The sequence below is a fragment of the Rissa tridactyla genome, chromosome 4, assembly GCF_028500815.1.
Source record: "Rissa tridactyla isolate bRisTri1 chromosome 4, bRisTri1.patW.cur.20221130, whole genome shotgun sequence".
NCBI lineage: Eukaryota > Metazoa > Chordata > Aves > Charadriiformes > Laridae > Rissa > Rissa tridactyla.
Genome location: NC_071469.1, coordinates 28,545,290 through 28,571,718, shown reverse-complemented (window position 1 = coordinate 28,571,718; position 26,429 = coordinate 28,545,290). Strand labels below are relative to the sequence as shown.

Below are 26,429 nucleotides of genomic sequence, written 5' to 3'. Positions count from 1 at the left end.
GATTTAAGCTTAAGCTGGAGGAAACTTTTGATCAGATGATTTTCCTTCAGTTTCTAAGGTCCCCTTTTAGAGATGATAACGAAGCGAGGGGGAGGGAATCCAACATGAAAATTAATCAAAGACTTCTGTATTACAAGAGAAAATCTGAGCAGGTCCTTCCTGCAGAGTCTGCTAGTGAACTTTTTGCTTAGAGCCTGGGCAGTGCATCCTGAAATAACCAAGCATCTTTTTCAGATGACCTGCCACAGACAGGCTCATTTCTTTCTGCTGTCCCAGGGGTAGATTGTGCTCTGGGTAGATTGTGCCTCACCAGCACTGATGCCCCTTCCCAGCACCGCAGCCTGTGAACAGCCTGAAATTGTGATCTACGTGAATAGCCTTGACTTTATTCTAGTGTGAGTTTGTGGAGAGTAGGCAAGCAGTTTTTAGTGAGTTGTGCTGATATTCCTGAAGAAGTACCTGGGTGAGGGGGGGGGGTTGAACTCTCTGAGCCAACTGGAGTTGGACTGAGGTGGGAAAAGGAAGGAACCTGGAGCTGGGTTTGGTCAGGAGGCCGCTGAGTGCCTTTGCTCTCTTCCTGCAGGCTGCTCGGCAGAATGGCCACGGAGGAGCGGCACCTCTCCTCCAGCTGTGGGTCCTTCATCAAGACCGAGCCCTCCAGCCCATCCTCTGGCATCGACGCCATCAGCCACCACAGCCCGAGCGGCTCCTCCGATGCTAGCGGCGGCTACGGCATCGCTATGGGTGGCCACCCCAATGGCCTAGACTCACCACCCATGTTCAATGGTACAGGGATTGGCGGTGGGTCCTGCCGTAAGCGTTACGACGACTGCGCCAGCGCCATCATGGAGGACTCACCCACCAAGTGCGAGTACATGCTCAATGCAATCCCCAAGCGGCTGTGCCTGGTGTGTGGGGACATTGCTTCTGGGTACCACTACGGCGTGGCTTCCTGTGAGGCATGCAAAGCCTTCTTCAAGAGGACTATTCAAGGTATGGTGGGAAAGGAGGGAAACTGAGACATTAACTCCATAGCAAAAAATGGAGGCAGCCCCAGATATTGCTGAGGCTGCAGTGTTTACATGTCATAAGAAGGGGACAAGAGAGGGTGAACGTAATGCATCTAACCCTCCATTCTTTTGTATGCCTCATCCTTCTGCCTGGCTCTGGTCCTTCCAAATCAACCTAGACGTAAAGTTAGGCTTTGCAGTGGTAGGAACCTTTGCCAAGTTCCTAGCCTAGCTGGCTACCAGATCTGGTTATCTGGCCTAGTGGATCTTCCTGCCTCTGCTAGTGGTACTGATGACCTGATAATGTGGCTGCTCGTAGACTGAGGCCTGGAAAGGGAATGCTTTGCACTCTAAAGGTGGTTTTAAGGCCCATTTAAAGAGTGGATTCCCCTGCCTAGAGATGGCATCTCTTTAGAGATGTCTGCACCTTGAGGCAAAAGCTCCAGCATCACAGGAGTAGATAGGTTCTCACTCTGTCCTGCCAGTCTTAATTTGTGGCCATGGACTCCATACAGACCTCACCACAAGGATGGACAGGGCACTTGGATGAGAGTCAATCCTGTGTTCCTCCTTTTTCAGCTCCACCAACCCTTTTCCTTAAGATGCAACTTCTTTGCATATAAAGAATTTAGGCACTGAGGAGATAGAGATACCCAGTTTTTGTCAGTCTTACTAAGGATGAGAAATTCCTCAGGTGATTTTGAAAACCAGTGCATGTATGTGTAGATGAAATGCAGTGCATGCTCCTGCACGTACGATTCACATATGAGATGTATGGCTGTGTCCTGACTGCCAAAGGTATGCTGCAGATATACACACACACACGGGTACAACAATATAGCCAGAAGTGGAAGTGCATCCAGGCAAACTCCAACATCCATGGAAGCTTGGGTGTACTTACGCAAGCAGGCCCTGTGTAAGCAAACATGCCTGGACATACAGATACTCCCTTTATTTCCTGCACTCTCTAACTGGAAAAAGGACAGAATCATTCACCTGCCAGTGGAAAGTGTATTGAGTTTACTCAACCATGGTGGGGACAGACGTCCAGTGAGCAAGCAGCTCTGCATGTACTTGGCTGTTGGCTGGGGTCGATCCACCACAGCAACACTTCCTTGTCTCCTGTGAAATGAAAGAAATGCGCATGTGGGGAGTGCACTTATTTTTGTTCACTGAATAGGCCTGATTACACTCTGTCACTGGGGATGTTGTCAATGACAACGTCAATGACGTGTTGTCAATTGACGATATCAATGACATAGGCAGTAGGATTGAGTGCACCCTCAGCAAGTTTGCAGATGACATGAAGCTGAATGGTGCGCTTGATGCTCCTGAGGGACAGGGTGCCATCCAGAGGGACCTGGACAGGCTCAAGAAGTGAACCTGTATGAACCTCATGAGGTTCAACAAGGCCAAGTGCAGGGTCCTGCACCTGGGCCGAGGCAATCCCCAGTATCAGCACAGGCTGGGGGATGAAGCAATTGAGAGCAGCCCTGCTGAGAAGGACTTGGGGGTACTGGTGGATGAAAAGCTGGACGTGAGCTGGCAATGGGTGCTCGCAGCCCAGAAAGCCAACTGTATCCTGGGTGTCATCAAAAGAAGCGTGGCCAGCAGGTTGAAGGAGTGATTCTGCCCCTCTACTCTGCTCTCGTGAGACCCCACCTGGAGTACTGCATCAACCTCTGGAGCCCTCAGCACGGGAAAGACATGGACTTGTTGGAGCAGGTCCAGAAGAGGGTCAGAATCATGATCAGAGTGATGGAACACCTCTCCTATGAGGACAGGCTGAGAGAGTTGGGGTCATTCAGCCTGGAGAAGAGAAGACTCTGGGGAGAGCTGAATTGCAGCCTTTCCGTACTTGAAAGGGAGCCTACAGGAAAGATGGGAACAAACCCCTGCTATCAGGGGTAATGGCTTTAAACTAAAAGAGTGTGGATTTAGACTAGATATAAGGAAGAAATTTTTTACAATGCGGGTGTTGAAACACTGGCACAGGTTGCCCAGAGAGGCGGTACGTGTCCCATCCCTGGAAACATTCGAGGTCAGGCTGGACGGGGCTCTGAGCAACCTGATGTAGTTAAAGATGTCCCTGTTCATTGCAGGTTGGACTCGATGACCTTTAAAGATCCCTTCCAACCCAAACTATCCTGTAATTCTATGATTCTGTGTTCAACTCTGGAGTGAGCAGAGCAGTACAGGGTGCAGTTCGGCCCAGGTCTCTGCAGAATTCACTATTTCTAGCTTAATTTCTTAGATTCTAGATATCTCTCCCTACTGTTATCCAGCTGTGGAAATAATCACTCTGGCCACCTCTAGGGCATTGGCCTGTTCCCTGGCAGGGTTTCTGTGATTTGTCATTGCTGAATCTCCTGTGATTGAATGTGAACTTTTACTTGGACTTCTGACTGTCAACACCAACTCTGTCCCTCCTCCAGCACTTGGACACATTCCCAGTGTTTCTTTTTGGCACATTCAGGTGCTAAAGGAGGGACAGGGTAGTATTTTGAAGCAAAGCCCTAGGGGTTCCCTACAAAGGAAGAGACTGAAAAACTAACCCCTCGTGGGAGCGATACCGGAGCATCTCTGTGGCAGAGCAGAAGAGACCTAACTTGGAGAGAGAGAAAAGGACCTAGCAACATTTGAAGAGTTTTCAGAGAAAATTAAAAGAAAATGATGCAGTGTGGCAGTAACTAAAGCCTGTATCAGCCTGGGTGATATATCAGCTGACTTAATCCCAAGAAGCGAGAGTGCTTCTTTCCAACCCCCTCTCCCCAACACAGCCATATTCTCCTTGTGGTTCCCTAATTGATTGCCTGTTAACATGTAACAGATGGGGAAAAGGAATAACCAGAGATTTCTCTCACCCTGTCATCAGCTTGGGCTGGCGACTGAGGTACAAAAATGCTTTTATTCCCAGGAGGAGGAGAGTTGAGTGTGCTGTGCCCAAGGGTGAGCAATTTCAGCTACAGAGCTGAAGGCTGAGCCCAGGGGAGTAGGCAGCAAATAGGGCTGCAGAGTTTGGTTGAATCAAGAAAATGCACTGTTCCCAGGGCTCTGCTGCAGTGCATGCGATATCCAAGCACAGCCTTGGATATGCAGGGGAAAAGGGTTTAAGGATCACGTAAAAGAGATGGTGAGTGGCAAAAGCATTTCCAAAACGTGTTCAGCCTGCAACTGTATTACGTTCAGTAGATGTGTTAAGCATCTAACTGAAGAAGCAGGAAAAATACTCATCCAGGCTGCCTAACATCGATATAAGGTGTGCAGAAAGCATACAGATGTGTATGCTATACAATTGCATTCCCTGCTAGTATCAAAAGACCTGCCATGATTCTAGTGTCTGGGAGTGGCGTTGTCTCAATGGTTTGATTACAGAGATGGAGCTATGACCCCAGGATTTCCCAAGTGCTCAGGAGCTGCAGTATGTAAATTCGTCATCAGGCTTTTGTGGTCTTGGACCAGCCACTTCACTTCTCTCTGCTTGAGTATTGAAAGATTAAAAACTAATGACTATTATGAGAGTACTTAATCTGGTGGCCCTACATTTGGTAACTTTATTAAGTAATAAGTGTGCATGCTGCTATAAAATGGCTCTAAATCTATCCTGGATGATTAGACTACTGGAGCCCTATCTAGATAGCCCTGATCATGAAGCAGAGCTTTGCTCTAAGTCCCACCTCCAACTACCCCCCTCCGCTGCTACAAATGACCCCAGTCTGCCTATTGGGTTTTTTTAGCTGCATTAGCTCGTGTAAAACCTGCATGTCTTGAGGCAGGAGGATCTTGCAATAGCATCTCTGCTCCCCCTGCTGCTACCACAGCAGTGGGAAGAACGGATATCCAACTGCAGATCTTCTTTGAGCCTGACAGCTCTGCAACTCGCTTGCCCCCTTAGCCAGGTAAGGCCATGCTGTCCTGGACAACATGAGTGGTGTTGCTTTTCAAGTGGTGGGGAGAAGATAGGCTAAAAGCCAGCATGGACATGGCGGGTTATCTCTGAGGTCTGTAGCTATATGGGAGTTTTCCATTAGTAGAATTTTTCCAAAGAAAAGCAGAATTTTTACCAAGTCCAATTTCCCCAAGGAAAATTTTGATCATAGGAGAAAAAAAGAAGTCGGGAAAATCCGAACCATTGATTCACTTCAAGTTGAATTGGAGTGGTTGGTTTTGCTGAACTAAGCTAGGATCACACAACACTTCCTAACCTGTCCCACAGGTTATGGGGGGCGGGGGTCACACCTGTGACGTCTCTTATATTGTGTTACATTGCCCAAGGGAAGGATCAAGGCCTAGAAACCTGTGTGTCATTTTCACTTTGCAGCACTGGCAATGCTTAGGAAGGAAAGGTGAAAACCTGAGACGAGATGACAGCACGCACCACTGGGCTATGGGCCTTTCTCTCTGAACACATTATTTTGAACTCCAGGGCTGGACTTCCCACACTTTGAGGCAGAGTCAGAAATTCTGGACTGACTTGAAGCATTTTCGGTCAGCTAGGCTGTCTGGCAAAACTTTAATCCTATTTCTCTACCATTGTATTGCTTTATGGGAGCTGTGCTTTGGGTCCCCGTTATATTCTAGCAGCAGTGTGCATTTAGCTCCATGATGCAAGTATCCACCATAAAAACACATGCCATGGGCATCACCTGACTTTGTGAATATTGTTGAAGATGCAATCTGGCAAAGATAGGTGAGAATCTGAATTTCAGGCATGTTGAAGTATGCTGCTGTTGGGGCTTAAGAGAGATCTGATTGGAAACCGAGAATTTCCTATTAGTTGAATGTAATGGAACGAATCTGTTACATGGAAGATAATGTGTATTGGCTGTTTCTGAATTATTTTTTTTTTTTAATTTCTATTCCATGGAAATCCTAACTAATCCTTTCATCCAAATTTAGGACAAAGGCAAATGCTGGATTTCTTATGGGGTACAAATTCTTAATCTAACTCTATTCTATTAATTCTTTTAATAGTTTGCTCAGTAGATAATTATATGTCAATCAAATATATGGTCATTATCTTTTGTTCATCAGTCGTTACAACTGGTAGATAGTTTTGCCTATTCTGAATATTAACTAATAACAGTGCTGTGTGGCTATATGTGCCCTTTATTATTCAACGTATTCCTGGCTGTGACTACCCTTCATGTATTTTTCATTTTCAAATAGTGAAAATTAAGGCTATTTCTAAAATGATGCATTAATATAAATTAAAAATAAAATAAAATAAAAGCTTAAAGCTCATCAAAAGAGATCTGAATTAAGATTTCCCTCTCTGATCTTTGTGAGCTTGGAACTCATACCCATGAGGTGATACAACAGGACTTGCAAGGAGTGATATTGGGGAGGACTGGTTATTGGGGAGTTAACAGAAACACATTTACCGTCATCTTCTGAATAGGCAGGTTATGTATCAGGCAAAGTGCTTGCATGTGTGGATTCCCTGCTTGAGTCTTGCAAGCTTCAAACTCAGTGGGTGTAGCAATACAACTGCTGTGCTGGGATGCCCTTACACCAATAAGGGGCTTAAACTGTGGATTAAGCAGCTCAGAGGACTTGTAGGGATTTATAAAAGGCTTGTAACAAAATCTGTAGTCTTCTAGAGCTCCCTGGTTGTCATTACGGTGCTAAGGAGGGAGGAGCAGTTGAGAGAGTTTGCTCGTTTTCCTGAGCAAAATAGCATTACCATCCACAAGATCAGCAAAGGGCCTGTGAAATGCAGAAAGGAGGTTTTGTGTCCCTACAGTAGCACCCACAGCAGCCAGGCACCGTCCTATCCTTCTGTCCTTCTCAGAAACGTGCCTGCTAGTTCTCAGATGGGAGTTGACAACCAAAAACCAGATGTTCAGAGCTCTCCAAAAACTTCTGAAGCATAACCAGGGAAAGTAAAGTGCCCCGTGGATCTAGTTCCTGAGTGCTGCTTATTATTCACAGCTCTAGCACTTGGATTCAGAAAACCATCTCCAGTGCAACTCAACTCTATTGGTCTTGTGTTTTCTTTTTGCCTCAGTGCATCCATACAGAGAACTCTGTGCAGAATGATCTTCTCTGTGGAACTTCAGTAAAGTATTTCTGTGTCAGAAACCCTACAGACAAACTTGCTGCCAGTAGGTAGCCACAGAGCCCATCTCCTGTGTCCTCATGCAAGCAGGAGGCTGATTTGAGTGAGGTTGTGGAAAATGTCCTAGTCCTCTTTCATGGAGCAGGAGCCAGGTGTGCCACCCTGAGGAGGCCGACAGTGCTGGCGTTACACATATAGCCACCTCCTTTTCGTCTCATAGCATCAAGAGTCCCAAAGCCTTGGTTCTTACATGTATAAGGCACATGAAGTAAAATTTTTGTTAAGTCAAGCACTAGGGCTTATCTCACTTGCTTTTCCAAAGCCTCATTTTCCTGCAAGTGCTAAACATGTGTACTAGGGTGGGGAGTTTTTGTGGGTTGGGTTTTGTGTTGTTTTTTGGTTTTTTTGAGGTGGGAAGGGTGTTGGGGGTTTTTTGTGGTTGGTTTTTTTTTTTTATTGGTTTGCTCGGGTTTGTTGTTTTGTTTGTTTTTTTTTCTTTCCAAAAATAGGAGCCTCTACTGATGCTTGTATATACTCAGGCACCTAGATCATGGACGTGTCACTGGAAGCATAGGACAGCCCTGCTGAAAATCAGATCACTTACTCAAGTGCCTAAATACAGATTTACAGGTCAAATGTTTGGATCACTTTCTTTGAAAACTGTGGCTTAAAAAATAACCCTCCTAACTCCCACAGATCATTGGAGAGATTTTCTTCTGATTTTCACAAAGTAGTTTTCCTCACATGGGGATGCAGGCTCTGATGCCTCAGTTAGAAGGGCTAATTAAAGTGGAAGGTAATAGAGAATCCAATCCATGTATATTATCAGTGTTCCCCATCCTGGTGCAGGAGGTCAGATGAACCTGCTGATCTGGCACTGCACTCACCAAGGGCCTTTTTACAGTCTTCAGGTCCCTTTTCACCGAGACACCCAAATTATCTGTTTACCTTCAGAATCAGAGATAAAAAGGATTCAGGACAAAACAAAACAAAAAAAAACCCCAACCAAACAACAAAAAAAACCAACATGGGGGCAGTATAACAATTGTTACAAAATTGGGATAAAAGGAAATAAATGCAAAAGCTGAGGTGCCTATGAGATGGATTTCCCTGGAAATTCCTGCTCTCAGTCCTCTGGCCCCAGGGGGACCAGCAGAGAGTGACACCTCACCATTGGTCACAACCGCAGCATGCTGTGTCAAATCACTAGGGTGAAAAGACACGACTTGAATGAAGGGAATTTGGAACTTAATAGCAGATATTTCTGAATCTGGGTTTTCCCCTGAAATTCAGGAAAGGGTGCAGTCATCTGGCCCTCTTGAGTCACACAAAGAAGGAGATGAGACATCTGTGTGCAGCAGGACAGAGTATGCAAGGAGGGGAGAGGAGAGGGAAAGAATGGTGAAAAGCAATGAAGAAGAAACCAGAAAAGGAGGAGAGATGGGGGTGGGGAGGTGTGTCTTCAGAAAGCAGAAGACGAAAAAGTTTTAGCTTTAAAGACTTTCTTGGCTACTTCTTTCTAATCTTCCCCGAGTTTCCTTGTAGAAAGGCTTTATAGAAAGGCAGGATCAGTAAGCAGGGAGCAGTTTGTGCTCTCAGTGCTGTACTAATTCGGAGTTCAGCTCCCCTGAGAAGCCCTGTCCAGAACTTAAGCAGGAGCTGGGTGGGACTTTACTGCGCTCCCCAACCTCAGGGAGGCATTCTCCTCTTCCTAGTCCCTCACTTTCCAGAGAGGTATGGTAACTATGAGGTCTCCTGAATGACCAAGCGCTGGTGTGCAATTTTCAGGTGCTCCTATTATGTGTGCTGTTTAACAGTCAAAGGTCTAATTTTACAGAAAATAAGGTAATTTTGCAGTTCTCCAGCATAAAAAACATGATCTATCACTTTAATAGTCCTTGGCTGTTTCTCAGCATCTCTCATTAAAAGGCTTTAAAGTGCAGTTAGACCTTAATGAATCAAGATTCACGATCTCACCAGAAGGTAGGTTTGATGCTCGTTTCATTTTGCAGACGAACAAACTAGGACACAGAGAGGAAGTGATTTGCTCTCCAAGGCCACATGAAGGCTTAGAACAAATCCAAACTCTGATCTGGTCACCCACAACTTGATTTTTTGAAACCATTTTTTAGGTAAACCTTGTGCCATGGCATCGGTGAGGTCCTAGCAGTTTTTTCAGATCAAATGTACATATTGTCTAAGTGAAGGAAACCTCTTCTAATAAGCAACAGTTCAAAGCAAGGCCTTGTTTATTAGATTATCCCATTTTCTGCCTTTTCCTTCTGGGTCACATAATGTACAGTTCATGACACAGAGAGACTTGACTCAAATCTTATACGTACATACAGATTTGTCCACATACACCCTTGTGTGCTGATGCTCTTCTGCAGGGCCTTGCAGCACCCCCAGCTGCTGCAGTGAAGGGGAAGCTCTCTCCGAGCCCCGTGCGCCGGCAGCCGGGCTGGTGGTGTGACCGCCAGCCGCTGGGAGGCTGCTGGAATTTCGATGAGTTAATCTCATCACTTTATCACAGGGCACTTACAGAAATTACAGGGAGCTGTGAGCAGCTCACTGTGCTGGCAGCCAGCCCCAGGACCCATAAAAGAAATTGAGACAGACACACACACACAAAAAAAAAAGTCAGAGAACTTTGTTAAAGTTTTGGACACGATAGTTTTTCTTGGATGAGTTCTGCTTGGGTAGTGCTGATGGTGCCTTCCCTGGTGATGTCCCTGTTTTCTGCAATAATGGCAGGTATTGCCCCCAGTTGTAGCTCTCAATTCATGCGGTGCAGAGCATGTTTTTGGGGCCTGATATAAAATCCCATTGACTTTGGGAGCATTGTCTTGTGTGAAGAGGGCACAGTGGGCCTCACTTCTAGCATTTCCACCTGTAGAGAGGGCTGTAAGACACAGCAGCTGGAAGGCTGCTGGTGCTTTCTTCCTTTAGACTGGGCACAGCGTGTGGAAGGGGCACATGAGCCAGTGTTCAGTGTGAAGGCAATAAATGTGCTGAACGGGAGGTCCCACCAGTGCTGGGTGTAGTTTTTCACCTGTGCTTGCCAGCAAACCACACGGCTGCTGCGCTACATGATGGCCACTGCTTTGCCATCCAGGAAGGGACGCTTGCCCCGTGCCCACCCTGCTCTGTCTCAGTCCTTTAATAGTCATTATCCCAGTACAGAAGTTCCTTTGAGAACTGCTTAAAGTTGTACATACAGTCTGTATATGGTAACCAGTACCTACACCTACTCCGATACTATCGCATTTAATTGTGATGTTGGTTTTGTAGACCCTTTCCAGTACTTTGCTTGTCAAGGGGTCCGTGGGCTGGAGGCATGGGGAAGCTGGGGGATCTGCTTTACACAGTGTAGAGGGACCTTGAGCTGCCAGATGAGGGCTGTCACCGTCTCCTGCTACTATAAGGGCTCAGTGTCCTTGGTGTAGTGTCTCTGGTCCTGGCTTTGGTGAGAAAGGTGGGCATTGAAACTAAGGCAAAGCCTTCCAAACTGAGACTGTGTTTGAGTTTTATCCCAGTTTTGTTCCTGCTCTGTTCCTTCCTGTGTGGGGCACAGCAAGTATCTGATCATGAGGTCAGGGCCTCCATACTCACGGGTCTGTAATGCGCTGGAGCTCTGTATCTAGAGCAGGAGTTTGTTTATTACCTTGAGATCAAGGCTGAATCTCAATTTCCAGCTCTCTGAGAACCTTGATACATTGCTGGCTATTGAAATTCAGGTGCTGCACAATGACAAAATGCAGTCTGCAACTTGTGCGGCACACTCTGCTCCTGCAGACAAACTGCATTTTGGGGGCAGATGAGCAATGGTAAGGAATGGGGTGGCTGGGCTGGAGCTTAGGGGCAAGTTGCAAGCCTTGTGACAAAACAAGAGGCAAGAGGTAGAAGGTTTATAACTAGCAGGCAGATTACCTTTAGGCTTTGGGAGTTGCGTGCTCCTGGGATTTTACCCAGCATGGGCCAAGCATAGTGATATAACGATGCTTTCTTCCTTTTGAGTCTGTGCTTTGCCTTTCCACTCAGATTCCCAATGGGCTTTTCAACTGCTTAGTTAGTCCCACGGTCTAATCACCACCTGAGAGATTGGTATGTATCAGGTTGTTGGTCTTTAATTAGAGGAAGGAAAGGTCTCGCACAAGAACACAGAAATCCATTACAGAAGGAGGAGCAAAAATAAAGTCCTGTCCCAGTGCTACTAAATTGTAAGCTCTGCTTATAATCTGATGGTATAAGAAGTCCATACTGTGTATTCTCTCAGCTCTCACCTACACTCCTCCCTACCGCTCTGACTCAACTCTTGAATCTCAATTTCCTGCTCTAAACCACCAAACTGACTTTTCCATTCTTCTGAACTGACTGTAGATCTTAGAAATCCTTTTTGGAGATGTCTGATTTATCCAGTAGCTAGACTGCCTTAAATGTATTGTCATTGTCAATGCATCACTGTCAAGCTTAGACTTCCAGTCCTGCTCCACAGCAAACATTGAATAGCCCTCTTTAGAAACATCACCTCCAAAGTGAATGGCAGCTGTTTCCATTTGTTGTCTTCTAGGACTGAAAAACTGTTGCATTACACTGTGATCCAGCATAATTCCATGTACACCCTCATATCAGACCCTCACATCCATGTTTCAGTTACATTCTTGGCTTATGATAAAATACAATGTGACCAGAAATAAATTTGGGAAGCTTCTTTCCCTGTTTTGTCTTGGAGGCAGTGTTGTGAGGTGATCATAAATGAAAGGGAATGAGGAAAGAAATTCTGATGCTGTGTGCAGAGGGATGAGAGGCAGGTGCACCAGGACTCATAAAGTAAAACTGGAAAGATTTGCATAGAGAGCCTGTGTTCATTTTACAGGACATCTTATCCGTCTTTCTCAATCCAGGTCTCCTGCTTCCCTGCTACCTGTAGTATGTCAGCTGGCAGGAGGAAGCAAAGGAGGAAATGCCATCTCTGAGCTTCCTGGTCCCCCAAACAAAGCAAGAATGGGCAGGTAACATCCATCCCACAGACATGGAGCAAGACTGGCAAAAAGGGAATGCTGCTATGTCTGAACTGCTCCTACGCTCAGCCCTGGACTTCAGGGAACAGGCCAGGTCACAAGGGAAGATGACATGCCTGGAGGACACGTTGTGTCTGAAAGCTCCAAATTGCAGTCAGCCCCTTGGATAGATAGGTTTCTTACAGTACTTAGAGCAGTATTGCTTTTTTTCTGAAATGTGTTCTAGTAAGTGGTGTTGGGCGCTCTAAAAGCTATCGTCAGGTGGCTGTGGTCTCAGAGTATGTGTGTGTGCAAATGAGTGAGCAAACATGCAGCGTATGCAGACTGATGGTGGTGGGAATATCCGGGCACTACAGCCTGTCCCTGGATCAGTGGGGAGAACGTGGTTCCTGGGTGACCATCTCTGTGTTTGATTGCAGGGAATATTGAATACAGCTGCCCGGCCACCAATGAATGTGAGATCACGAAACGGAGGCGCAAGTCCTGTCAGGCCTGTCGCTTCATGAAATGCCTCAAAGTGGGGATGCTAAAAGAAGGTAAGACAGAGTCAGACTCAGAATTGTTCTCTGTCCCAACAGCACCCGGAACTCCAGGCCTTGCAGGATCTCCTAGGCTAACTACATGCTTGCCCTCTCTGGGTTTCCGAAGGTATCTTTTTACAGGCTTTGTAAAAGAGTCAGGATGGGCAGCGACTGAGAGGGCAGTCCAGAGAGGAGAGTAGTTCTAGACAGCACCCTCATGCTAGGATATTACTTCTAGCACTTGCAGGTTTGACAATAACTGGAAACTGTCTGTGCCGGACTGTTTCCTTTCCCAAAGGAACCCCAGGCTGGAGCACGTTGCTCTTCTTGTCCCCCAGGTGATTTTGCAGTGTTGGGGAGGAGAGGCTCTTGCATGATCATGACTGGGTTGGCTGAGCTTTGTGAAGGAAGGATGGAGTTAATGCAAAGCACAGTGTGCCACGAAGGTCTGCCCATATTCCCACTCAGGAGACTTTTTGAAGATGGTGGGTAGCACAGGTTTGTCTGGGAGCTGTGAGTCCCCTGCCCTGCATGCTCAACCTACATTGTGCTCAGCCTATTGATCTGTTCAGTGCTTTCTGAGCAGTGTTCAGCTTCTCTCTTGTGCTGCTTTTCCTCCCCCCACCCCCCTCCCCAATCCTTGTCCATTCAAGGTGAACTACAGGGAATTCAGTGGCAATTAAACACATTCTTATGGATTGACTTTAAAGCTTTGTTTCCCTTGAGTCCCTTTGGGAGAGGGAGTGAGGGGAGGAGGGGGAAGGAAGGAGAAGCATTGCATGCAACCCTCTGCATTGCTGTACCTGGCAGGGCATGGTCCCCCTCAGTTTAATCACAAGGAACAGCAGCTGGCAGTGGTCTGTGCAAGTCCTGCATGCTGGAGCCAAGATGCCAGCATGCAGCCTGCTTCCAGGTCATACCATCATAGCAGCTGGTGATGAATTGTACAACATCACTTGAGTCTGTATTACTTTGCACTAGGGCTTTCTCATTTCTTGAGAGGCAAGTTGATGGCAGCCAGTGTTGTTAAGAATGTAGATTAGATGTTAAACCCTATTCTGTTCTTTGATAGATGTGTAGTTTCTATGCTTAAATATCTTCCTGCCAAAGCACACCAGTTACCAAGGGGAGGAGATATGCAGGCTTGTGTAGTGCAGCCCTCCTTGATTTAGGTGTAGAGGTGGTAGACTCAGGGAATCTTGATCCACTGCTGGGAGGGAGGCATCTGCTTTTGGAGTTACAGAGGGACCACTGGAAACCTGCTTCTCTGCATGTGGTAGTTCGGAGCGGGGATATATCCCCTTACCCACATGCCAATCCACACCAGTGACACTGGCTTTAGTGGGAACGCAGATTGGTAATGCGCTCTAGCCTGCTTATATGAATCCCATAAAACAATGTTAAAAGCCTGATGGGGCTTCAGTCACTCTGCAGAGCAGCAGCATGGGTCCAGGCTCGCTGGCTGCCCGTGTCGGTGCTGCCATGCATCCAACCAGTTGAGCCTCTCAGAGCAGCTGGGGGCGTAGAGTCGCAGGAGCCGGCGCTGGCATGTCTGACTGTGGGGCTGGGGCATCCTCTGCTTCCAGTTCTGGGAGTTCGATACAGTCCAGAGCAGGGTCCTGTGAAGGGTTTTGTGGCTTAGCCTCCAAGTTGTGTGAAAACAGTTAACTCCTTCTAGACCAGAGTTAGACTGAAAAGCAACGTAGGTTCACTCACACCACACTGTGTCTGAACTCCTGAACCCCATGGGATACGACTACTCATGGCAAACTGAAATTTGACTCTAAGGCTGCTTTTGTGCTGAAGTGTATTTAGTTATTCATACAGGGATTGATTTGGCATCATTAAAGCCACTGGGGAACGGTGGTTTGCTATTGATGTTAGTGTATCTGTGATCCTGCCCATAATATTTAGAGCTGTGGAATATACAGTATAAAGATTTATTGATAGTAATGGGATGCAAGAACACATGACAGTATAAAGAGAAGCAGAGGAGACTACACTAGCAATCTGCAAATAGGACTGTTGTGTCCTATTTGTCGTCAAGTGCTGTTAAGCAGGCATATTTTTTTTTCTCATTTTTTTGCTCAGTTTCCCAATCTGAGAAAGAAGGGTCATACCGCTTTGCTTTGCAAAAAGATTGTGAGGACCTATTAGTTAACTTATGTGAAGCCTGGTGGAAGCACAAAGAATTAGTATACAGAATTCAATCAATACACGTTTTTAAAAGCAAAATCCAAAAAGGGAGAAAAATGGTTTTACAGTCTTTGGTCTCCACAGAGCCAGAAGTTTCTGGAAAGAACAAATCCAAAATTGTTTGACTTGCTCAAAAATGCAGGATTGGCAAGGGATTTTGGATTAGAAAAGGTTCGTTAGTCTTTTCCATCTCTGATCTGTCATCCTATTAGCTCATCCATCCTTTTTCCTCTGACAGGGCAGGACTGTTCCCAGCTGTACATTTCTAGTAGTTTAACTGTTTTTAAAAATCCCTGATGTCTTGGTTTCCCCAGGGAGCCTACTCTGCAGTCTCCAAGCACTTATTAGGACAAGGTGTATCTTGATACTTGAGCTGTGATTTTTTTCCTTTCAGTAGTTCCCCTTCCTACTTTGCCTTGGTGTACTTCTCTTTTCCTTGGATTCATCCATGGCAGAAGGTTGCCATACCAGGTTTGTTCTCCTGCTTGATTACTGAAGTTTGGAGAAAAATGGTCTTGTGGTTAAAGGCAAGATCTAGAAACCATTTCTTCTCTTGACAGGTTTCTCCTTGATATCTTTGGCACTGGGTTGGTAACTTAGTGGGGACATTTCTGGGTAGAGAAACTGTCTTTCCTCTGAAGAAGAAGAGTACGATATTCCATTAGTACCTAATTTAGGGCTTCATGATTTCTTCTCATTAAGGGAGGAAAGATTTTCCTGGTTATTGTCATCATGCATACCACCTCCTGCCTGCTGGGCATGTGGCATGAGCCAGTTCTTCAGGCAGAAGGTACCAGTATTCAAAGATGACAAACACAGGTAACCATGACTTCAAGCTTCTGCCTTACGCTTGAAATGCTCAGCTTGATGCTGTAGGAGATACTTAGGCTCTCTGCTTGGGGAGTGCATATGAGGGTCACCAGGCATCTTTTCTCCTCCCCACACGGGCTGCAGCTAGGCAAACAGCTGTGAATGTAGCCCTTTAAGATCTGGGGACACGGCCCCTAACACAGAAGTGCAGGTTATTCAGGCAGTGCAGAGTGAATGAGGATCAGGGCAGGAAGAGAGCCAATGGAGCAATCAATAGGTGTCTCAGATATCCAGGCCACTTTCTTTAAGAGAGCTCCGATCAATGCATTGCAACGAGGGAGCTGCACGGACACCAGAGCTTTGCTGTCTCAGGTTCTCCTGGTATGACGCTGCAGGGCAGGCGAGACTCGCTGGGGAAGGCAGCAGGCAGAAAGATTTGCCCACGGAGCCCAACTGGCTCAGATGTCTGAAGTGTTGGCCTGTCTGGCTGCCTGTCTCTCAACTTTCCCCGTCCATCTGGAGCATGCCCCCAGAGAGCATTAATTAGCCTCTCACTAGCAGGCTCAGATAGGAAGCTGCTGAATCTGGAGTCCAGGATTCCAGTGGACTCCAGTCTCAGTACCCCTGTGAAGAGGCACTGTCCCCGGAAAACCTGCACTCTGCTGCTCTTGGCCTTGCTGAAGAACCAGCCTGCAGGCAGTGGGAGATGGAGCATCTTCACAGCTTCATCCAGTAGAAGGTGCATGCATCCCTGCTCTGCAAAAATCAGGGAAACGTGAGCAACCTGTGACACTGCTGACCCCAGATGGAGAAGATCATATTTACATACATGCCTGGCCAGCGGGGATGGCCAGTGAAGGAAAGTGTGCCCTCCAACTTGCAGAGGAGACCTCTCTTCAGAGCTGAGCGTCTCTGTCTTTGGCCACCCCATTTGCTCTTTGCTCCCAGCGCTGTCTGTCTTGTGCCCACAATGACCAAAGTGTAGCTCTTTAACTCTGGGCTCTACAAAGTAGATCTAGGTCTCTCTGACTCTCTAGAATGATGGATAGCGAAATTTCAGCAGTTTGTCACGTCTCTTTTAAAAGCTCAATATACCTTGTCAGTTTGGGGGAGAATAAACCCTTGCCATTCGTGCTTTAGCCACACATAGCCTTTCTGTTCTACAGCAATTTGTTTGTCTTCAAGAGGTAGATGTCATTTCAGATGACACACGGCTTGTGTAAGTGGGCTCAGGTTTGATTTTGGACATTGGCTGGTTAAGCATGACCTCACAGCCTTGCCTTCCACACCTCTACTGCGTCTCTGAAATCACAATCCTGTGTGTCACCTTGCAGAATGGCACTGTGACGTGGACAGTGATGTCAGTCCTTCTCTGTGTGTCAGTGTGGTGGGTTGACCTTGGCTGGCCACCAGGTGCCCGCCAAATTGCTCTCTCAGTCCCCTTCCTCAGCAGGACTGGGGAAGAAAATACGATGAAAAAGCTTGTGGGTCGAGATAACGACAGGGAAATCACTCAGCAATTACTGTCACGGGCAAAACTCAACTTGTGGAAAGTTAATTTAATTTATTGCCAGTTAATAAGAGAGTAGGATATTGAGAAATAGAAACAAAACTAAAAGCACCTTTCTCCCACTTCTACTTCTTCCCAGGTTCAACTCACTCATGATGCCTACCTCCTCCCACTCTGAGCAGTACAGGTGGATAGGGACTGGGGGTTTGTGGTCAGTTCATAACACTTCATCTCTGCTGGTCTTTCCTCCTCGTGCTGTTCCTCTGCTCCAGAGTGGAGTCCCTTCCATGGGATACAGTCCTTCACGAACTTCTCCAATGTGAGTCCTTCATATAAACTGCCGTTCTTCAAGAACTGCTCCAGCCTGAGTCCTTTCCATGGGGTACAGTCCTTCAGCAACAAACTGCTCCAGTGTGGGTCCCCCACAGGCCACAGTTCCTGCCAGAAAACCTGCTCCTGCATGGGCTCCTCTCCATGGGCCACAGCTCCTACCAGGAGCCTGCTCTGGCATGGGCTCTCGACAAGCTGAAGCTTCCATCAGGGCACATCCAGCTGCTCCAGTGTGGGGTCCTCCAAGGGCTGCAGGGTGGATATCTTGCACTACTGTGGTCCTTCATGGACTGCAGGGGGACAGCTTGTTTCATAGAATCATAGAATTGCTGAGGTTGGAAGGGACCTTTAAGATCATCGAGTCCAACCTTTAACCTACCCTGACAAAAGCCACTTCTAAACCATGTCCCTAAGTGCCCCATCTACCCTTTTTTTAAACACCTCCAGGGATGGTGAATCCACCACCTCCCTGGGCAGCCTATTCCAATGTTTAATAACCCTTTCAGTGAAAAAATGTTTCCTAATATCCAATCTAAACCTCCCCTGACGTAACTTGAACCCGTTTCCTCTCGTCCTATCACTTGTCACCAGGGAGAAGAGGTCAGCCCCCATCTCTCTACAACCTCCTTTCAGGTAGTTGTAGAGGGTGATGAGGTCTCCCCTCAGCCTCCTCTTCTCCAAGCTAAACAACCCCAGCTCCCTCAGTCGTTCTTCATAAGGTTTGTCCTCCAGACCCCTCACCAGCTTTGTAGCCCTTCTCTGGACACACTCCAACACCTCAATGTCCCTCTTGTAGCGAGGGGCCCAAAACTGAACGCAGTACTTGAGGTGGGGCCTCACCAGTGCCGAGTACAGGGGGATGATCACTTCCCTAGTCCGGCTCACCACACTGTTCCTGATACAGGCTAGGATACTGTTGGCCTTCTTGGCCACCTAGGCACACTGCTGGCTCATATTCAGCCGGCTGTCAACCAGCACCCCCAGGTCCTTTTCTGCCGGGCTGCTTTCGAGCCACTCTGCCCCAATCCTGTAGCACTGCATGGGGTTGTTGTGACCCAAGTGCAGGACCCGGCACTTGGCCTTGTTGAACCTCATACCATTGGTCTCAGCCCATCGGTCCAGTCTGTCCAGATGCCTCTGCAGAGCCAACCTACCCTCAAGCAGATCAACACGCCCGCCCAGTTTAGTGTCATCTGCGAACTTACTGAGGGTGCATTCGATCCCTTCATCCAGATCATTGATAAAGATATTAAAGAGATAAATATTTCACCATGATTTTCTCTAGGCTGCAGGGGAATCTCTGTTATGGCGCCTAGAGCACCTCCTCCTCCCCTTCTTCTCTGACCTTGGTATCTGCAGGGCTGTTTCTCTCACATTTTCTCACTCCTCTCTCACAGCTGCTGCACAGCATTTTTTACCCTTTCTTGAATATGTTATCACAGAGGCACCACCAACACTGCTGATGGCTCAGCTTTGGCCAGCAGTGTGTCCATTTTGGAGCTGTCTGGAGCTGGCTCTGTCTGACATGGTGTCTTCTCACAGAAGCCACCCCTGAAGCCCCCCACTACCAAAACCTTGCCATCTAAACCCAGTAGAGTCAGTTCATGAAAGGGAAATGTTCTGAGATCATGGGAAGAGGATGGAGATAACAGGTGACGTGCGATGGGACTTCAAAGCCTCTCATTACAAAACTCTTCTTTGAGTGGAAATGATAAGCAGGCAAGCGGAGGAGAGGCAATACTGGACAGACCAAACCATACCATACCAAAGAGAGCAGACTAGCTGTTGTCTGGGCATTTGGTCCTTTACTGTTGTGGAATTTTTTCTTCAATGGATTCCCACTTGTCTTTTTACCTCTTCTGTGCTTGCACTCCTGCAGAGACCCCGATTGAGCATACACAGTTCTGAAAAGGAAGCAAAGCTGGGTCATTGACGCTTTCATGAAGTGCACGTGTAAGCAATCATGTGTCACATCAGACAATGACAAACAGCAAAGAAAATAACTGCTAAAAAAATCTCATCCAGGCATTGAGATGTCATCCATTATTCCACCAGCCTTTGAGTCTTGTTTTCCTTTTTATTAGGAATAATGTGTATTGTATTGCTGAAGATCGGTTGTCCCCACCAGTGCTAAGACTTGTCTTCTCGGAGTCCTGCTCACGATTGAGGCCTAAGAGTAACTTTCTGAGACGCGTGAGTGGCTTCTGCCCAGTTTCTTGCAGACATCACTGGTTGGCTTCCAAGAAAGAGGGCAAAGACTGAAAGGGCCTTGGGGTGTGTCCTGTGGTAGACGTGGTATACCATATTTCAGAAAGCAGAAGATATTTCTGGAGTCCCACAGATCTACATGCATTTCTTGTGATAAAATCAGGAGCGGGAATTCCCAGGATAGGAAACCTGCCCTGTACAAGGTGCTTTGCCCCACTCTGAACATCTTTGAAGGCAAGCTGTCCTCTGGCCTAGCCTCCTGGCTCTCAGGAGTCAACCAGCAGCTATTTCTTGTGTGGCAAGGGTGAAGTCTACAAATTAACGGAAAGAAGGTAGAGGAAGGTAGTCTTGATCTGGATGCAGAAAAGGGAGGCTCTCTAAGAGAAAGAGAGAGGTTAGGCCATTATCCAGGAAAGGGATATGATTTATTTTATCCACATGACTCTTGTTTCTTCCCAGAAGTGTATCTCCTGTGGTGTAGTAATCCCAGGTACAACCATGCCTTTCCCTGGCTTTGCTCCTTTGCTCCTAATGCATTTCCATAAGAAATGCTAAAGAACATGTTAAAATTCAACAGGTGACACAAATTCTCTGTTACAAATCCACCAAGCTCTTGAACGCCTATCTGTCTAATGTAATTTCTGATGTAGTAATTGCTGGAATGTGTGGATACTGACACCGCAGGGCCAGGTAGTGAAATATGAATGAGAAGTGAACAGAGGAGAGCCACAAAATTAATTCAGCTCATCTTCCTCTTAATTGTTCCCCTTTCCCTCCTGTCCCTAGTGTCTTTGGGAATACCCTGCCCACCAGAAGCTTGCAACACCCTACTAACCTTTGTGCTGCCTAAGTGCCCGCATCTCAGTGAAAGTTGGAGATAGTCCCCATTTCAGAGATGGTGGAGCCTGTAATCTCCAGATTTCAGAAGCCACTGTCTCTTAAATCCATGTTCCTCCGGCTCAAGACCGCAACTGATTAGGAAACCCTGTAGCCAGTGGAACTTTCCACACAGGAGTGTCTACTCCTGACTCTGCCTTTTCCCTTAATGGCTGCAGCCAGTGGCTGATGTCGTAAATGTTTCCCAAGGAAACAAATCTGTCACCTTGGGCGGGCCTGGCTCTGTCATGTTATAAATTGGGTGCAGTCATCTAGTATCTAAACAAGGGATTCCAAGCACTGGCAATCCCAAACTACTTCCACTTAGTAACTTTGCTTTCATCCTCCACTAAAATCCAGATAACTGAATCAACAGCAGAGCTCCTTTTCGGCAACATAGCCAAATGGAGGGTGTTTCATTTCTGTTTTCAAGTGAAAGAATTTCTCAATGGATCAAAGTGTTTCCAGCAACCTCTCCCCTCTCCCTCTTGTCCCCATCCCTGCTTCCAGACCGTGTGTTCTCAAAAAGATATTTGATTTCAGTGAGAGCTCAGCTGACATCCCTGCAATATGCTCGGGTTCTTGCTTTGTGCTTCCTGGGAAGGATGAGGGCTCCTCCGGGGATTCTGGGTAATTGGGTTAGTGGCCAGCTCATGTCAGGAAATTAAAAGGCAGCCCCGATCAGGTTGCTGCTGCATGCAATTTAATGGCTTTGTATTTATAGAGTACTCTGCCTCCAGCCGGTGCCAGATATATCACTATTGGAGGCATCCAAATGAAAAAAGAGAATGAAAAATGATTTTTCTTTTTCTAAAATATGCCTGTGTTTAAGAACAGACAGGCAACCCTCTGTCCACACAGGATTTCCAGGTGCAGTGAGTGGCATCTTGATGTCTGTATCATCCATACCCAACTTTTTCCAAGGCATGAATTAAGCATTTGCGATGAAGCTGGATCTGGGCTGGGTGATGGTGTAACACAGCATGTGCTGCTGCCTTTGGCAGAGTGATGGTAATTGTCCAAAGAGGAGGCTTCCAGTGGATGGGCTGTCCACAAAGTGCACATTGGGTTGATGGCACTTGGTATCTGTTTTCTGGCCAGAAGACAGGTGCATCCAGGACCCTCCCCACACCTCCCGTCATATCTAATGGATTATGAAGCTGTTTAGTTTCGTTCCTCCTATTCATTTTGAATTATTAATCTGCCTAGGTTCTTGACATACCTAATTAAATCTCTCTTCTTTCAAATATGAAGTCCAGGCTCCATCGATGTACATTTGTGTGGATTCAGAGAGGCACCACCTCTACAGAGGTTTATGATAAGCACTTTGTACATTCTGTCAACAGAAATTGTGGTTAGTTCTCTTATAACATGTACAAAAAAGAGGAAGCTGATAAAAGCTGCAATCACCCAGGGGTGTTTAGACCCCAGCCATTGTTCTACAAGCTTTTAGGCAGTTCTAACAACATGGTAGGTAAGATGCTCTGAGATGAGCAAGAGTGGGGTGTGACTGAATGTATGTCCCACTGCTGTACAGTAACTCAAGGCATGTGCATCAACATTTTCACAGCCTCTGGTGACCTACGTTCACCAGTGACTCAGCTCTGCTGAGAGTGTCGGTCCCTTCCCCTAACTTACCTTTGAAGACTGTGCCAGCCCTTGGCTGCAGGGTATCCTGAGAGGGTCTTTACTCAGAATTCCCTGGCACAGCTGTTCTAATTTAAGAATTAAATAATAAGTGGACACTAGTTCTTAGTGTTGGAAAAGCCACTGCTGAGGTGAAGACTTCAGGAGAGACTTCAAGGCTGCAAGGCCCAAGCAGAACTGCTCTAAGTGGCTCACCAAAGCAGCAGCATGCTGTGTTGGTGGGTCTAACTCCCTCACTTCTGTGGATCTCCATCACAAGAAGGCTTCTCTCCCTGTAGTGATGGGGGCCTCTCCGTTGTGTCGTGTATCTAAAAATTTGGTTCTTGTTCCATGCTTACGCTTCTCTACCTGTTCCAAAAGGCCCATACGCTGTACCTAAATAGACTGAGACAGAAAACTGGGATAGAGAAAGCATTGGTTTGACCCTGCAGGGGTTGCCTTGGTAGTCAATGGCAAGAAGTATTTGTCTTCACTCCTCCTCAGGTAAGTGTCTGGCTGGTGACATGAATGTGGCAGTGCCTGCTTCTCCCTGTTCCCTGTCAAGGGAGCTCAGATGCACAGAAGGGAGCTATCAAAGCCTAAAATAAGGTGAGTTAAATCACACCCAGGGCTTCAGGTTCCTCTAGACAGCAAAATACCTTTTGGGGATTTAGCTCTGAGCACTACCTCTTGGAAAGTCAGTGGGGCTGGGGCTTTTTCATCTTTTAGGTCCTCTTGTGAAAGGCATCCTTAGTCTTTTCCTGGCGGGCAGATGCCTGCATCTGGGCATGTATCTGTGTTCCTTTCACACAGTGCCCCTCAGCTTGCTGGTATGGAGGCATTGCAGCTGTGGGTGACATAGCCAGCAGATCCGCTGTCCTGCTTCTGGCTGTTTAGAGGGTTGGGAAGGGAAGCAATCAAAGGAGAACATTTACATGAACCATGAACACAGGGTGAGTGTGTGCGTGTGGGGGTTATTACAGAGAGCTGAAAAAGGTACTGAGGTATTCTTTATTCCCATCTGCTCTTGAAGCCCTTGTTAATTCCTGACTTTCCAGGGTGATTGAGGGGTGAGGTAAAAGGGGCTCAGCACAGGAAGGAAGCTGTACATTTGAGAGAGACGGCAGTGGCTAATGCTGCAGAGACACTTCTGCAGAGCTGGCAGCCGTGCAGCTGGCATTAGCAGAGGAGAAGGGTTGGTTTGCAAGCCATGTGGGTTACACCAGATCCTGTATGCTTTTGACCAACCATCTGGACGTGCTGCTTATGTTTCTGTGTGTGAGGAGCAAGGACACCTTGCGTCACTGCTCCGAGGTATGTGACAGCCTCTTGTACCAGGTGTCATCAGGCATCACCGGGCTAACCTATTCCTCTGAGTCCAAGGACTCTTTAGCCAGGCAGACAGTAAAGGAGCTTCCCTACCCAACTAACATATCCCTGAAAATATCGAAGGTGGAGCAGGCTGCAACATCCTGCTTGAACTGATTTTATCTCTCTGTAGGCCCTTATAACACAGGAGATGTTTTTTTTCAACTCCACTGCCCCCCTCCCCAGGCTAGTTCCTCACCCTCCCGTTGCAAGTGTCTCTCCCCAGGCTTGCTGAACCTGCACCATGCTAGTCACTGGGTTTTTCTGGCCGTGCTGACCTGTGACCCTCAAGTCACTTTCCTGTGTTTCAAATGAGTTTGGTACTTGCACCAGTCATCTACCAGGAGATTTTCCAGAGGCCAGCCTCTTTTTGTAGCAGTATAAGAGCCTAATAGTACAAAGGGGTCTTTTTCCCTTCCCATGCTGGAGTCTCAGAGTAACAAAAGAGAGCCTAGTCAGGCTGCAGCCTCTCCGCTCTCATTAGATAGAAATGCCTTTCCCCATAGTCTGTTTCTTTCCCCATCTTGGCAAGGTCATTGCTGCTCTCTGTTTTCCCCTGGCTCACTCATCCCATCCCTACATCCTGTTGTCTCTCCTGAAGTTCAGAGCAAAAAGGGAGAGCAAAATTCTGTACGAGACATCTTGGGCACAACCCTTCTCCCTTCCTTTCTTCTCTGCTCTTAGCCTACGCCTTCCAACTTCCTTGGGCAGTGCCAGTCCACGTATTTTAGACTGCAGCTCCTGGGGACAGGGGCATCTCTGTTAAGCAGCAGAGCACGACCCCAGCTGAGACCCTGGGAGAGGAAGCAGGCTGCATTGATGCAGAAACTGCAGCTCAAGGATTAGGTGGGCAGTGGGCACAGGACCTGGCTGGTGTATTGGGGAAGCTCAGCAAAAGCAACCCTGTGGGCATTGCTCCCTGGCCAGCACTTGCCCTGTGTTCCCTTTGGTTGTGTCCTTCTTAGTCTAGACACATATTGTACCGTGCAAACCCTGTAGCTTGGCTCCTCCGTTAGCTCTTTTGGCAAGATAGATCTTTCTGTTCCTATCAATTCATGGGCATGTGATAGGACTCGATGGAAAGTGAGGTGAGGCTAGTAATTTGACACGACAGCTGATATTGGGCCTAGACTGCATTTCCCACTGGCTAGGGCTTAGCTTCACAGAGCTTTTAAGAGTATTTTTAGTCCCCAGAAAATAAAAAAGAAACTAAACCTGACTCTGCGTGCTGTCGCCTCTGCATACTCTGCTATTTTTACTTCCGACAGACTCGGCCTGGGTCCAGCTTTTAAAAAAAGCTGGAATTATTTTACTTCCATTAAGAAAAAAACCCCAAAGCCTGATGTTATCAAGTCAGCAAGGGGACATCTGATCCCAAAGTTGTCAGGCAGACATCTCTCCGAGGGGCATGTCAGAGAAATGCAGGGAGCTTGAACAGATCAGCAGATCAGCTCTCCCACTGCAGAGGCTTGGTGCTGGCATAGACCTCTCTGCAAGAGCGCTTGGAACACGAGTGGCACCCACAGGATGCTTAGAAAACTGACATCCCTACCCCAGGCAAGACGCTGAGCCGAAAAGTCCCGCACAAATCCTGGCCCTGCCCTCCTCCCTGCGAGGTCAGAGCAGGCTCAAGGCAGGCTGGGGAGCTGAGAGCGTGCTGCCGGTGAGCTGGGACTCCGTCCCTGTGGTGGTGACCAGGATCAGCTCCACACCTAGGTCAGATGGGGTGCCAGGACTCTTATGCAGAGTCCCTCAAAAGGTAACAAGATTCAGCGCTTCCTTGCAACGCAGGGGAGTGGGAGGAGAGGGGCTGTTTCCAGCACAGATAGCCTTCATTTGTGAAGGAGCAGCTGCCAGAAAGGTAAGTTATCAAGGGGTGGCACTTCCCAAACTTTGCTCTATACTGTTGCATCTCACATTGCGTATGTAAATCCTCCTTTCGTTGCTGCTTTGGCAGTCCCTCCTTGCAGATACTGTCAAGAAAGGGCGTCCAAGAGTGCCTATGGTGGTGACAGTTTTGTAGAATGAGCGCCTTCTCTCCTGGGAACTGCCCAGTCATGATCTGTGTGAGAAATGGGTTTGTGCAGGAGCTGAAAGGGAACTGCTTTCTCTTGCTGCTGTCTTGTTGTCAGGCGCTGGCACCAAACCTTATGTAAGAGTCTTCAGTACAGACCAACTGCATCTCTTAAGCGTCCGCTGCACCTTGCAGTTAAAGGTCAGGTGGCTGCATGTTTGGTGTGAAATCTGCCCTTGGGATTACAGCGTAGGTACCACTCAGAGAGGCCCTTTTTCTCATTTTCCTTCCCCTCACACTCTCTCACTTCCGTTCATCTCTCAGTTTACATCCCACTCTGTTTCTTCTCTGCTCAATGCTTTCCTTGATGATGCTTCTCTGAGCACACCCACTGCACTTCCCCACTCCGTTTTAATGTCCTTTAGCGTCCTGCTCAGAGCCTCATTGTAACCAGCCTGCCTATCTTAAAATCTACCACCAAGGTAATCAAAGTAGAATAGCAGGCATTAACAAGCCACCTGCATACCACAGCTCAGTCCTGATTTTTGGTCATGCCCTTTCCTTCCATCTAGGTATGACCCATTAGGCTGTCAGATCTCTGGGGGAGGGATTTTGCCACGATGCTTATGTCTGGAGTGTCACAGTCAGGAACGCAGGGGTCGAAATGCTTTTGTGTGCTGTAGCACCTGCAGGTCGCTGCCTTCAGCAACGGGCGCTGGGATGTACTCCTTAGGGGTCAGCCTATTCACCAGCTCTGCGGCTGGAGCGATGACGACAGAGTAGAATAGTGGCTTTCCAAATGCTGATTGAAAACATATGCCTCAAGGAGTGTCGCACAGGATGGGGAACAAGAGGAGGACAAACGCTGCTTCAAAATT

General features: G+C 47.3%; 1 protein-coding gene across 3 annotated transcripts in view; it reads left to right on the top strand.

The window, feature by feature from the left end:
- The window catches only part of ESRRB (estrogen related receptor beta), a 170,864-nt gene that overhangs the window by 124,329 nt on the left and 20,106 nt on the right, over positions 1 to 26,429 (top strand). The window contains exons 7-8 of one of the 3 annotated variants that reach the window (XM_054200862.1): positions 584 to 993; positions 12,512 to 12,628. In XM_054200862.1, coding sequence (XP_054056837.1) covers positions 584 to 993; positions 12,512 to 12,628 — 527 coding nt within the window. Of the gene's footprint in view, positions 1 to 583; positions 994 to 12,511; positions 12,629 to 25,071; positions 25,399 to 26,429 lie in introns of those variants that run through there. The other 2 variants (XM_054200863.1, XM_054200864.1) reach the window with 2 other exon arrangements.